At 41.4% G+C, this 15,132-nt stretch overlaps 1 protein-coding gene across 2 annotated transcripts; it reads left to right on the plus strand.

The window, feature by feature from the left end:
• The first annotated feature begins 536 nt into the window (after positions 1-536).
• Positions 537-12,847, plus strand: chrnb3a (cholinergic receptor nicotinic beta 3 subunit a). Of its 2 annotated transcripts, none has more exons than XM_076090808.1 (8): positions 537-612; positions 6,151-6,302; positions 8,338-8,382; positions 9,328-9,437; positions 9,888-10,401; positions 11,375-11,565; positions 12,016-12,232; positions 12,716-12,847. In XM_076090808.1, the coding sequence occupies exons 1-8, from the start codon at positions 537-539 to the stop codon at positions 12,845-12,847; spliced, it is 1,437 nt and encodes a 478-aa protein (XP_075946923.1). The 2 variants fall into 2 exon arrangements, with proteins under 2 accessions (XP_075946923.1, XP_075946924.1); XM_076090809.1 differs by lacking the exon at positions 537-612 and having other exon boundaries at positions 6,129-6,302; positions 12,016-12,070; positions 12,113-12,232.
• The last annotated feature ends 2,285 nt before the right edge of the window (positions 12,848-15,132 follow it).

A 15,132-nucleotide genomic window follows, 5' to 3' on the forward strand; every position in this document is an offset into this window, starting at 1 on the left:
AGGCCCTTTCCTCATTTTTAATTATTTTGCATTGCTTTACATTTGACCTGCATCCAACTGGCCTTTTATTTAATAATATGTCACACCAGTATATCTATGTCTGTCTGTCATCATTTATTAATTTATTTACCACTGGATGGGATCCGTCCTCCGCAGTCCGCGTCCTCCCTCCATCCTCTAACGGGCCAGCCCTCCTCCGTCCCGCCCTCAGCCCGGCTCCGCTCCGGCAGCATCCGTCTCCGCACTGGATCACTTACTAACGCACACCAAAATAGGCTGCGGGGAAACAGAACTGGCGACAGAACAGGGGGTGAAAAAAACACATCACACGAGCTGTTGCTGCTCAACATTGTGAAGGCGGACCGTGTTACAGAAAGCCACCAGCAGCCGGCTGTCCTTTATTATTTAAACTGGACAGCACACAGCGGGGATACTCCGGAGGTCCCACTCAGATGTTGAGGTGCACACTGCAGGACTGTGTGTGAACAGTAAAATGATTTGATATTCGCACTGGATACAACCAGTCGGTGTTGTAGATGATAAGAGGGAGCATGAAGTTTGCGGTCGCGGTGCTGTGCTGGTCCCTCGCTCTCGGGGAGGCTACTATGGAAGGTAAGAACACAGTCGTCTTTAACTGTTGAAGCTGACCTAATGTTTCGTCTTATTTTTCTAAACTAAAGGCAAATTGACTTGAGATACAACATTCACCAAAGTATGTGGGTGTTTCTGGTCAGCATTTGGGATCGTGTTGCGTGTTGCGCGATCAACACACAGCATCCCCTCACAGTCCCATTAATCCAGCAGCGTGGTTGGCTCATGTGTTCCATCCTGAACCAATTATTCTTAATTTGGAAACTGTTTTACAAACAGGCAGTCATATTATAAATCAAGTGTGACTGCACTTTGAATCGAGCAGCGGGACAAAACGATAGTGTCAGGTGAGAGGAGCACGGTCATTATTTATTAAAGAACGGGAGCGCAGCGCCCCCTTGGGACGTATGACTGAGCGTGGTTGTATATCACGCTGCAAGAGAACAATATGGGACAATGAAACACAATGAAATGAATGGGAAAAGAATTCCCTAAAATAATAAAGCTGCTCAGGTATGGTGTTGTTATGAAAAGTAAGGAATTAGATAGTGTGTCACTGTGGTACATAGTCAGTCTTCTCTCTCTTCTTTCTTACTGTGTGTGTGTGTGTGTGTGTGTGTGTGTGTGTGTGTGTGTGTGTGTGTGTGTTGCTATCACTTTATGGTACATCATTTACATCCCTTTAATCTGGAGATGGAGTGACTCTTGCAACACATGCTACAGGCCTACATCTCTCCTGCTGTGTCTGTGTGCTAGTGACAGGGAGCAGGAGGGAGAATTAATGACAAGTTGATGAAAACGATTAATTCATCACCATCAGCGACCATTAATCTGTCCCAGACAGCCTCAGTGAAGTTAATGAGGAATCACATTTTAAACTGACACTGAGCTTCTTGCAAGGGCATCATGTCAGCCAGCAGGCTGACATGATGCCATGCTTAGACTTTATATGTTCACTTCACCCAAATTACAATTATTCTTTTTTTAATTCTCACTTCCTTCAAGCATCGTGCAGATGTCTCTGGTTTTATTTGTCCAGGTTTTCAAATATTGGTTTCGAACATGTATGGTGTCTAAATAAAACTAAATAAAGATGAATGGAAAATGACCTTTACAATTTCAAACACAACATATCTTTACAGAAATAATGTCCCAGTTATTCTGGATGTATTCCAGATACGTTGCTGACAACAGTCTCCATAGGAACTATTTATTTTAAAGGAGCTCCAATGGAAACAGCAGGTGTAGGCTGTGTGCGGTAATCTAGCACCTCTGGTCATGTGACGCTGAGTATCTTTGACATCCAATTACTGTGTGTGAACCGACATGTCTTGGCACATATGCTCATACACACGTACATGCCTCAAGGGCATTATGACTGATGGGGTTAACCATTGTGGAAGGTCTTGGCTCAACCAGAGTCATAATTATGAATCCACTCCATTCTCAAGACCTGCGTAAGCAGTTTAGGTAGAGATGATTGGTTCAGGTTGGACATTGACCGTGAGTAATTAGGGTCAGGATAGGACCTTAACAAATCAGGTTACCGGTATCTCGTAGAGCATGGGCGCCTGGCCAATCTGAGTGCTTGAGTGCTAAAAGGAAAGCAGTGAAATTCATAATAACGTCCCCCAGAGATGAATGTCCTGTTGTATTATGGGTAAAGCTGTTGCATTGTGAGCAGTGGCTCAGTTCTCTCTTGATTCTTGCCTTCAAAATGTTCCCTTTTCCAAAGGTCTGGAAGCATCTCATTAGAAATCAATGAGAACTAAAACACACTTCCTTTTGCAGCAGTGTGAAGAAAAGAAAATAGCTCCCCTCTGTTGTTCCTCCCATCCTTTACCCCCTCAGTGGTATATCCTACTGGTTCCACAGTGAACAGATGGTGGATGGGACAAGGTGATCGTACCCTTGTGTCAGCCATGGGCTGTTTTAGATTGAGGAGATGGTGTTTGTTTGAATGCTGGGCTAGCCTGTGTCAATAATCAGCACGCTGTAGTTTGTCTGTCTTACTTACACACACACACACACACACACACACACACACACACACACACAGAGTCAATCAGTCTCTGAGGGAGGGAGCCGGCTCTTGTGGTGTTTAACTAGTTTGGCCCCTTGTGTTTTTGTTGCTGCTGATCTTGAGACAGAGCTGCTTCCTGTAGAGATGGTAGATCGGAAGACTGATCGTACTGTTGGGCCATTTCAAGCCCTTACAAACTGTGCTTCACAGGGGATCTGATGCAATGGGAGGTAATCTGAGTCTGAACAGTCTGTGTACTTTAACTTCAGATTGTATCACACCCAACAGGAAACAGGAGTAGACTAAAGACAGGGAATATAAGGGTTCATTTGTGTCAATGCACACACACCCTTAAGCCATTTTGTTTTCTCGTTTCAACATTAACCACATGTTTAAAACTGCAACTGTAATATACGTTTCCCTTGAAGCATAACTGAGAATGCAGTTTACTTTTATGCTATTTGTAGGAGACAAGGTTGCACATGCACACAGGTATTGGAAAACACACATACATGTTTGTCTTACCGTACGAACTAGTAGAAACTATTGATAAAAAACAAACCCAACAATGAAGTGATCTAACAAGTAATGTCTGTGTATTCAAATCCATTGAGCTACCGGTTCTTTGAAGAAACTGAGTTTCATCCACAATCCACTGAGAACAAGAAGCAACAAAACAGACAAACTGCATTAGGCCTAACGCTGCAGGAACGAGAGAGGTTCTGTTCTACAGATTGAAATGATAAGTGGGTTGACTGAGTGGTTGTTTTACTGCAGAGCAGAGTGACGTAGACACTGTGTGTGTGTGTGTGTGTGTGTGTGTGTGTGTGTGTGTGTGTGTGTGTGTGTGTGAACAAAATACTGTGTGTGACAGAAAAATAAAAATGCATGACAAAAATTTGACTACAACTATACTAAAACAAAAATTAATTGACCAAACTTATTTGACAGACAAATATATGTGAATCATAATTATGTGTCAACATTTACACTGTTTACACCACACAAACATTTGTGCTTTTTTTAGGATGTCCTTCATGCTGTTAGGCTGTTAGCGATCCTAAACCTTGAACCCTTAAGTTTCATCCTTCAAATAGCTCCTTTAAGGGAACTTAAACAAGAAATACAGACAGATAATCATACAGCTATTGCAAAATTGTTGTGGATAATGAATGTGTACATTCAGGGACAGATAAATAGATTAAGTTGGAATCAACCCCAAAACTAAATATTGAACTACAGCAGAATAAAGTGTATTAAGTAATCTCTGTAGCATGTCAGAAGAGAGGGATTTGCTTGCGCAGTAACAACCTTGTGTTAAGAAACAAGCTGAAACGGGAATTTGCTCTCAACTTGCTCTCTGTTTTGCTGTGTGTTCTCGTTCCCCTTGCCCCAGTTATCTTCTCCTCCTGTTCCAACCTCTACCCTGCCCCCTTGTCCTGTTTCTCTGTTACTGAAGGGAATTGCTCTGGGTCACTCCGTCTCGCTCCTTCCCTTATCAGCTCTCTCCAGGCCTCTGCTCCATTCCCCTTGTTTGAGAGGCTATTGATTCAAACTTCTCTTTTCTGTCTATCAGCCGCCGTGTCTGGTGCAACACTACCATTGGCAGTGCCAAATATTGTCCTCTTATTCCAGTTGAGTGCTCAGAACTCAGTGTTGATAGAGTTACTGAGGGAGCCTATGTGTTGTGCAGCTCAAGTATAAATACCAAATAATGCAGAGCGGCAAATGCTGCTGTCGTCCGCATCTTTCATGAGTTATAATGCGTAACAGGGAAGCGGTGCAATGCCTTGCTCAAGGACAGTTTGACAGGACATATAGCTCCTGATCAGCATGCTGGCTGTCAGTAGAATTAATGCAAACGTTAAGCCACTGAGGAGTCTCTGATAATGTACTTTTAACTGAGTCAAACCAAACTGAATTAAAGTGTGTTTTCTGTACTTGTCTATCTAAGAGACCTGATATCTCCCAGCTGTCTGCTCTTGACCAGGTGGCTGATGAAGTGAAGGCAGTGTTCCTCTCCTGCTCAGAGTGAGCGTCACTCTTTCACTGACTATTATGTCTTGTGCCTGGCTGCACAAAGTGCTCTGAGCTCAGCTTGTCTCCCCTGGCAATTGTTCTGTCTGAAGTGATCATGTCAGCATGATCATTTTGTCAGCCTTGGGAGCTGAGATGCATTCACTCAGCCATGGCCAGCTGTCAGTCCAGGGCTGACAGTGTGTGTGTGCCTGACTCTTAGGCCCTGACTTCATTTTTCCCTCCACTTGCTTTTGGGACTCTGGGGAGGTTCACTTTGTTCATGCACGACTGTGTCTTTGTATGTTCTTAAACATGTAAGAAATAGCTGACATGTATACACACATCTTTCTGTGTACATGAATATTACATGCATGCAAAAGAAGTCCAAGACAGCGTTCTTAAATGTCTTGCTTCGTCCATATTTAGTGGCATGGCTCTAGTTATGACAATGTCGGTCTGTTGGTTGATCAGTCAGTTCACCACTTTGGTCCAGACTCGGGGTGGGTGGTATACCGGTATATTACGGTCTTTACCTGATACACACATACAAGGACGAAGAAGATACAACATCCGAAGAACTATGTCACTCCCACAATGCTGTCTATGGCTACGTACGAGCCACCGCTCTTCCGTGTTGTTGCAGAATCCCATGCTTTTCATTTCAGCAGCCATGATAAAAGGTCAGAGCAGTAAAACAACAGTAAATATGTGAAAAAAACCAACATTTTTCTAATTATTCTCTTTGCTGAGATCCAGGTTGCTCAGCAAGACAATTCCCTCACAGCTCAAACCAACAGCATGGCAGCTACTGACTCACACATTTGATTTACATTATGGAGCAGCCTACTCCTCCAACAACACATACAGGCCTATAGCTTTTATCTTCCATATCTAGATCCAACAAACACATCCGTAGTTCATGTTTTGTCCCTTACCTAATATACGTTCCCTTACCAATAGAGTGAACATTGGTAGAATCATGTTTTGAGTTGCGTGACCCTTTTGATTTTGTAATACTGTAGTATAATATCACTGCAAAAGACCAAAAATAAATACTGTGGTATACATTTTAGGACCCTTAGTCATTGAATGGACTGCAATATTTCAACAGATATTCACAGTACCCAGAGGATGAATCTTTGGCAACCCTCTGACTTTTCCTCTCGCACCAACATGAGGTTGACATTTGTGGTTTAAAGCAGAATGTCTTCACAACTATGCGCATGTGAAATTGACATCTGAAGTGACAAACAGCAGCAATATCAGTCCTCCATCAGTGTCCACACAGGATTCGTTCAGACTCAGTATTGAGCGTAACACAGTGTCTACACAGCTAATGTAGCAAAAGCAGCATGTTAGCAGAGCAACAGCATCAGATTCAGAGTCATCTACAAACGTCAGCACTACTTATAATCATATCCATCGTTATATTCTCATGAACGATACAATTTTCTCTCCCAAACTTGCTTCTTCTCTATGTTGTCTTCATCTCTATTTTCTTCTCTGGCTTCTTCCAGCGCAGGAAGACTTTGTGTCGCTGGCCGAAATGGAGGATTCCTTGTTGAGGAACCTTTTCAGGGGTTACCAGAAGTGGGTGCGGCCTGTCCATCACTCGAACGACACCATCACTGTATGCTTTGGACTCAAGATCTCACAGCTGGTTGATGTGGTGAGGAAACAACACCTGGATACACAAACACACAGGAGGCTCTGTCTAGAAGAACACGCAGCATTCTCATGTCCTGTTTACCTGCATGAATACTACCTGATCAAATTTCTCTGTTTCCACTCTACGGTCATCTTTAAGGCCAGTTTGTGCTGTTGAGGTAGTTAAATTAGATGAGAAAGGGAGTAAGTTTATAGGAAATAGATAACAAAGTGAAAGTGAATAAAAAGGATTAGGCCATTTTTGTTGTGAATTCTCTCAAAGTTGTTTTTATTTGTGTGGAGATTTTGATTCTCTGTCTCATTTGTTTGCAGCCTTTGAGATTATGTTGCATTTTAGTACAATTGGCAGAAGAAAAGAAGGGAAATCACCCTTTGAAAAGCCAATCAGAAAGACAAAGATAACAGAATGCTGAGGACATGACCTCATCTTCCTGAATGGTAGCTCTGGCTCTGTCCATGCCATACATTATGTGTTGTATTAATATTAGATAGATGTGATTCAGCATTGATCACATCCTGAGCTCCCTTGAGCAAAGTAGAACCAGACATAGAGGCTCTCCTGCTTCCAGCAGATTAACAGCAAACAGCCTCTGTGTTGACTTGGTAAGGAAGCTCCCCGCAAAATAAATATAATTGCTTTATGTAACATGGTTATTAATAAAATCCTGTTACTGTCTTCTCAGGATAGAATGGGTTTTTTTTGTAATGAGAGAGGAACGGAAGGGAGGAAGTGAAACTCACCATCACTAACACACATAAGAATAAGCAGAACGGAACTGTGAAAAGAAGAAAGAGTCATGGGAAGTTATAGAAAGAAGTCCATTTAAATAAGTGTGGTTCAAAGCTCATCATCTGTTTAGGACAGGACAGAAAGTTACTATTTATTGTTAAGAAGAAATGATAAAGGAAACCAGGGGAAAGGAAGGCAGGTTAGGAGTGTGAGAGATGGAAAGGGATGGCTGTGAGGTGAACAGAGGAGGTATAGTACAGAGGTTACACTGAGGATTAACGTTTGTGCATAAACAAGGAGGAGGATGAGGAGCGGATGGACTTAAACGGGCAAAATAGAAAATAAAAAAGAGCAAAGAAGAAAGGTTAAAAGAGTCCAAAGTAGTCTTTGATAGTAGCAGAGGAAGTAATGAGGCCATCAGGCTGAGAGGAACCAGATTGCATTTATTATTTAGACAAGGGCACCCACACACCCACACACACACACACACACACACACATGCATGGGTGCACACACACACACACACACACACACACACACACACATGCATGGGTGCACACACACACACACACACACACACACACACACACACACACACAAAGCTGCTCCCACAACTCCACAGAGGTCACATTCTGCCATGCAAAATTAAAATTTAGAAGACTGCCATCTTGTGGTATTCTAGCTAAATTACTGTGGTTTATAAAAACAAAAACCCCTCAGATCCATTTTTATTCAGAGTAGATGAATATGTAATCAGGTTTGCCTCAGCGCCTCTCATGAGCAGACAAACTACTTCAGACTATTCCATAGATGTTCTATCTTCTGTAGTTTAACTTGTTATGTTTCTTTAAGGCTTTCACTGTACAGAAACTCAACAGCTTATATTGAAACCTAACTGACTTCCAGAAAGTCATTCCTGTCTTTTGACTCCTCTCCGTGCCTTCCTCTTTAGTTCTTTGTACTTTACAAACGAGGCAGCTGTGCCTAAGTATTGCCAGTGATATTGGTCACTGAGTATCTTTTGCTTCTCTCGCTCATTAAATTCTGTAGATGTACCCTGAAGCAAGGCACTTAACCCCTGAGCTGTTTCAGTGTGCTTTCGTAGCAGCAAGCAAGAGAAGCAATTATCCCATTTAAAAATATATATATTTCTGTTTCACTAAGTTCTTTTTTTCATCCCACTCAACCTTTTGTTTCCAGATGCTGGTTTGCTCCTCACCTTCTCATTAGCATCTCTGCTCTTTCATATTAAGCACCACAAAGATGTACAAATAGTGAACAACATGTCTTCCCTGTCTTCCTGCAGGATGAAAAGAACCAACTGATGACTACAAATGTCTGGCTCTGGCAGGTACAAATCAATGCTACTATCTCCAAAACTGCATATTTAAATTGTTAGGTGCTATTTCAACATGTGTGAATTTGTTCAGTGTGCTCAATGACTGGAGGGGATCGGCTGTGATCAGTTCATTTGAACAGTCTGATAAACATGTAGTATGATTCATTAGCTGCAATATGCTGTGGTAGACAATATAAGATTTAAATGTCACATATTTTTTGGTGTATAATTTCACTGAAAGACAATTAATGTATAGTTAACAAATGTTATGTAAGTATTTTTTTATATACACATATTTCTATAAGTGCAATGTGAAGAGACATACAATCTGTGTCTGCACTTATCAAACTGCTAGAAGTGAAATGTATGATTGATATTTAAAAGTGCTCTAGTTAGATTGATACATTCTTGTAAACGTAACATGATAATTGCTGCTGGAGATATTAAAAAATACCCAAATAACATTGATTCAGAAACATCTAAATGAAATCACATATTTTCTTTTGCAGATATTCATTGATTTAAATGCAAGGATTTCGAAAGAAATGCAACACATGGCAGATGAAGGGTAATTCCTTGTCTCTGATTGGCTTAGACTAGAGCATATAAGATGTTTGATAAATAAGTCTTATTATTTACTTTCTACTCCTATGTTGATTGTTTAAAGCATCCTTAACCGTTCTTCTTGGTAGGCCCTGGTATATAAAATCCAAACATTGAGGGTATCAACAATAAAACGTTATAGCAACAACAGATATGGACATTGACAAGGCAACAAGCAAACTAGGGACAACGATGCAATAAAAAACATAGTTTCCATTTGCTTTGTGCAGTTAACAGTATGGTGCTGTCCATGGTGCTGAAATGAAAAAGATGCACTTAAAGACTTCTTAAGTTTTCTTAAGTCTCGTGTCAAATGATGTTACTTATCATGCAGTGTTATTTATGTATTCAAAGGAGTGGGTTGACGTGAAGCTGAAGTGGAACCCAGATGACTATGGGGGCATTACCTCCATCAGAGTGCCTTCAGAGACTATTTGGCTGCCTGATATCGTCCTGTATGAAAAGTGAGTTATGCAGCACTCTGTGCACATCAGTACCACATCCTGAGTCACTTCCTGATGACTCTGATGCATTTACATCAATTTCCCTTTCCTTATGGATATGCTTTCAACATCTCACCAGGGCTGTAACTATAGACAGTGCCGGCAGTGAGGTTGCACTGGGGCCTGTGGGGTTCATTGAAATGGCAAACTCATCTCCACCATAGTTTACTTTTCTTTTCTTCTTTGTAAAATAGTCTAAACTAAACTATAAAGAGCTATTCAATTGAGTGAATAATCACTTATTTTTTGGATATTTTTGTCACGTACAGATATGCAGTGATGGTTTCTGGGTAACATGTATGTCATTGTCCCGTGTCTAGTCTGTATTTGATCTTAGATCATATTTGTATCACACAATGGTGTGTGTGTTAATGTTCCTTACCACCTTATGTCCTTCTCATCTTCTCCCAGTGCGGACGGTCGCTTTGAGGGTTCCCTGATGACCAAAGCCATTGTGCGCTGGGATGGCACCATAACATGGACTCCACCAGCCAGCTACAAATCCTCCTGCACCATGGACGTCACCTTCTTCCCCTTTGACCGTCAGAACTGCTCCATGAAGTTCGGCTCCTGGACTTACGATGGAAACATGGTGGACCTGGTCCTAGTGGATCACTATGTGGACCGTAAAGACTTCTTCGATAACGGGGAGTGGGAGATCCTGAATGCAACAGGACGAAGGGGAAGCAGGAGGGATGAGGTGTACTGGTACCCGTTTCTCACCTACTCCTTCATCCTCAAGAGATTGCCTTTGTTCTACACCCTCTTTCTCATCATCCCATGCCTCGGCCTCTCCTTTCTAACTGTGCTGGTGTTTTATTTGCCATCCGACGAAGGAGAGAAACTGTCACTTTCCACGTCTGTGCTGGTGTCGCTCACTGTGTTCCTCCTTGTCATAGAAGAAATCATCCCTTCATCTTCAAAGGTGGGTTTCCTCTGGGGGTTTACATCTAAGCCTTTGTTCATTTTAAAGTTTCTACTGGGCTTCAATTTTTCAATCTATCTGACTTTTTCCTGTGTTCAGTTATCTTAATTGTAATCTTAATTGCATAATGTCCAGATCACAACACAGCCCTCTCAATTACCTGCAGCTTAAACTGCATGTCAACTCAATTACTGTAAGAAGCTAGTGACGTCAGCTACATCTCGGTCCAATACAGAAGCTGACGGAGCTCCAAAATACAATGACTGCATCCAAAATCACTGACTTTTCCAGACCACCGTTATCAACTGTGCTATATTCTTTTATATAAAATCATACTAAAATTCAACGTAAAAAGTACTGAACCGGCAATAGTTCTGTAGAGGACGTATTTAAATTACTTCAGTGATCCCGACATTTCATCTCGTGACAGTCAAAGACATTGATGGTTTCGAAACAATGAATCGTTCTGACTTCGGTGATTTCTCTTCCTGACCTTTAGTGTTAACGTGAAGTTGACATTTTTATTTGTGAGTGAAATATCTTGACAGCCGTTGGATGGATTCCTGTCTCGACAGGGTAACTTCAAATAAATGTGGTTAACTTTTCATCTCGGCCATCTTGAGGACAAGATTTTCCAATAATTTGGTCTCCGAGCAAAACTAATACCTGCAAAACTAATGAAGTTCCCATCAGCCTCAGCTGTACTTTATGTTTAATGTTAATTGGCAAATGTTAAAATGCTAACATGCTAAATTAAACATCAGCATATTAACACTATTTAATATAATGTTCGCACTTTGCTTGCACCACTGTGACTGAGCTGCACAGCTGTTTTCTTAGTCTCAGTGAATATGTGTAATTTAACAAACCACTAGAAACTAATCGGCATTACTTACTTCCGCCGAAATAACACATAGTTCAAACAGTCAGCTGTTAAACTGATTCAGTAACCTTTACAACTTTCTGTCCCCAGGTGATCCCACTGATTGGAGAATACCTGCTCTTCATCATGATCTTCGTCACTTTCTCCATCATCGTCACCGTCTTTGTCATTAACGTCCACCATCGTTCCTCTGCCACCTACCACCCCATGGCCCCCTGGGTAAAGAGCCTGTTCCTCCAGAGACTGCCCAGGTTGCTGTGTATGAGGGGGCACACTGACAGGTAATATAGGACCAACTGCAGTTTAAGGAATGAGTCTACAGTTTGAGAAAAATGCTAAGAGAGAGAAGTGACTGGCCCTGGCCAACAAATACAGCCTTCGGGAAAAAGCTAATTGTCGTTTTGACACTTTTTTTTTGTTTGGGTAAAACAAACAAAAAGATATAATTTGTTACTTAGTAACCTTTTGAGGTAGCCATCCTTGTCACCTTTTGACAGAGCCAGGCTAGCTGATACGCCTGTTTCCAGTCTTTATTCTATGCTAAGCTAACAGTCTGCTGGTGGCAGCTTCATATTTAGCATGCAGACATGAGAGTGGTATCAATTTAACTCTCAGCAAGAAAGCAAATAAATATATTTCCAGAAATGTTGAACTCTTCCTATAATATCTGCCAATACACATTACAAGATAAATGTGCAAAAAAATAAAACAGTTAGTGTCAATTACCTCAGATTCCACTTTGCCGATATGGAGATGCGCAGCCCGGAGCTGAAGACCCGTAAAGGTGTGGGGAGGAGGGGGGCTCCTGGCCACAGTGGCGGTCAGCAGAGAGGCCCCCTCGCAGGGAAGGAGGACGAGAACCAAGCCTGGCTGGCCATGCTGGACAAAGCCACAAATTCAGTTCGCTACATCAGCCGTCACATCAAAAAGGAGCATTTCATACGAGAGGTGTGTGGTTGTTTTACATTCTCTTCTGTATGCCTCTGTGCCGGCGACAGCCATGGCCTGAGGCATTATGTTTTCAGGTTTTCTGTGTCCCATTTTTGTGAACACAATATTTCAGGGACACCTGGAGGGAATTTCTTCAAATATTTCACAAAACTGATTAGAATTCTAACAAAGGTCACGGTCCTGGTTTTGGACATATTAAGATTTCATATCCTAATTTTGACAATTTCATACAAATGTTTGTTAGAATGAAATGATGAATTGATGACATTTGAGAGGTGGAGGAGCAATTCTAGTTTATACTGTTACAGTTTATTATTTGTCGAATTAATCTGATTTGCTCAAAATGACACAAAGTAGTTCTTGTGTCCTTAATGAAGAATGCATGAGGTTGACACAGATTCACACCGGTGGACCTTTCTCTTCTGTCTCTGTCTCTGTTGTTTCGGTATCTCTCTCTCTCTCTCTCTCTGTCTCATTCAGGTTGTTCAAGACTGGAAGTTCGTGGCTCAGGTGTTAGACAGGATTTTCTTGTGGGCTTTCCTCACAGTGGCAATACTGGGAACTGTCCTAATCTTCACCCCTGCTCTGCAAATGTTCTACAGCACACCTTGATGAACACACACAAACTCTCCAACAGCTCCGTCGTGTTTTCCACTTTGTCTGACTTATTGTCTTAATGATGAAACTCAAAAAAACATTCACACTGTTTATTTATTTTCTAGTAGTTCTGAACTATGGTTTGCATTTTGTAAAGACTCGTTAAACTGTAGTGTTAGATGCAACTTGTTGTTCATTGTGAGGTGCATGCACGGGAGTGCAGAGGAATGAAAGCAATAAGCAGGTTATAGTATGATTTGATTATCCATGTTTGTTTAACTCTAACATTGTAATTATACATGCAACAACATGCAGTATATCAATCCATGTTGTCCAGCCAGCTGTGAATGCTGTAATGATGATGATAATTAAAAGAAATCAAATGTACCACATCATTTTTCCAGTTCTGCTTTGAGGCTAACTTAATGCTTCCAACCTGGCAGAGTGGGCGACTATCTGCAGGTCTGTTTGTGTTCATTTGATTAACTGCGAAGTTCTTGTTTGTTAATACTGGGTTCAACACAAAAGCATCAGACAATTAAATGTTCTGGTCCTTAAAGGGATATATGGACAACTGAAGCCGTTATCTGCTCTTTTCAAAGCCACAAGACTCCTTTGACAAAAACAGTGAGTTTACCTTGCAGAACACAGGAGCTGCTGGTCTACCACTGCCTTGATCGCTTATTTTGATTATGCTATTATGCTTGCTTGTTAAATACTAAGTAAAACACAATACAAAAAGAATGCTTCCTTGTTCACTGTACTGAAGGGTTAATCAGGCCCTGTATGGAGTGGACCAAGCATGTTGGGTCTTTGGCTGTAATGACACAGTATCACCACTAAACGGCAGCAAACATCCTTTTAAACAGGTGAGTTTGTTTTACAGACTTTAATGATGTGATAAAAAGTATTTCAGATATAGTATATATGCGCACACAAATAGGAAGTTAACGCATTACCTATCAGGATGCCATGGTGCATATTTTAATGACTAATGATGTATCTTCATTCACAGTTTCAACCCGGATGAGCAGCTGTCATCAATATCCAACAGAGCAGTGCAGATAATCCGGGAAAGAGCACAACAGAATACAAATCTGTGGGCTGAGATTAGAAACAGCAGATACTCTATGAAGCTCATAATGTTGACTCTTTATTGAGATTCAAGCACATATTTGTAGTGGTGGGGTATAGGTCACATTATACTGTTACACCCCTTCTGAGCAGCTATACTTAAGCTTCCCTGAGTTGTCAGCGTTGCTAAAGGGCACATCATCATATTATTACAAGAGGAGTCAGTGGCTTGCTCCTTTGCTACGCACTTATTTTCCCAGCTGGCTGAGTTTGTCTGTTTGAACTGCCAACCTTCCGGTTATTAGCTGCTGCAACTTTAGCTTTCGGGCTTTCGTCACAAGTGGCAGTCCCTGGTGATACCACTGCGTTGTGTGCTTTGGCCTAGTTCTAGAGAGACATGAGTTTGTTCTCTGAATTATTAAAAATGTCTGGGATGCTTAAGTGAAAGTATCTCCATTGTTTTCCCTGCACTTGAATAGTCTGACCTCAGCCCACTCTTCTATTATTCACAGCTACAGATCTGACTCAGGCAGACAGGTGTGTGTGTGTGTGTGTGTGTGTGTGTGTGTGTGTGTGTGTGTGTGTGTGTGTGTGCCATAGGGCAACCTCATCCATCTGAGTGAACACAGTTTACTTAACTATCTGCTGCAGTCTGAATCCAATATATACCATTATACCAACTAATGATATTTATACTGTATATCAGGTATTGCATATTGACGTCATAACATTGCTTGACAGAAACACAGACTTAAAATACACAATAAAAGCTTAGTCTAGGCAAAATTCAGAGAGTGTACAGTGCTGCCTTATTTTAGTATTGACATGGGATTTGCAGGGATTCTTGTGTACGACTCCAGTAGCAATGAACATGAAAAGATTGAAAAGCTGATCAGGGTAGCACTCTGGGGAATTTCTTGGTAGAAAGACAAAATGATCTGCTTCACATCTGTCATCACTGTTGAAAGATTGAAGCTCATGTGGATGGAGAGGCTAAAAGACACACATTCTCCATAAGGTCAGTGTCATTCTTAATGAAGCAGCCCCTGGTTGAACATCATGGGAAGTTACAAAGTTGGGTCCTGGCGATGTGGTTCTGGGAGAGAGCTGATCATGCATTCAGTTACTGATTGAACTGCCAGAGACCAAAGCAATACGATTACTGTATCACCTGTGCTATAACTTATAGCATCACATATACAAACTGTGTGTGTGAGTACTTCCCA

The sequence above is a fragment of the Anarhichas minor genome, unplaced genomic scaffold (genome assembly GCF_050575085.1).
Source record: "Anarhichas minor isolate MPS153535 unplaced genomic scaffold, ASM5057508v1 ptg000012l, whole genome shotgun sequence".
NCBI lineage: Eukaryota > Metazoa > Chordata > Actinopteri > Perciformes > Anarhichadidae > Anarhichas > Anarhichas minor.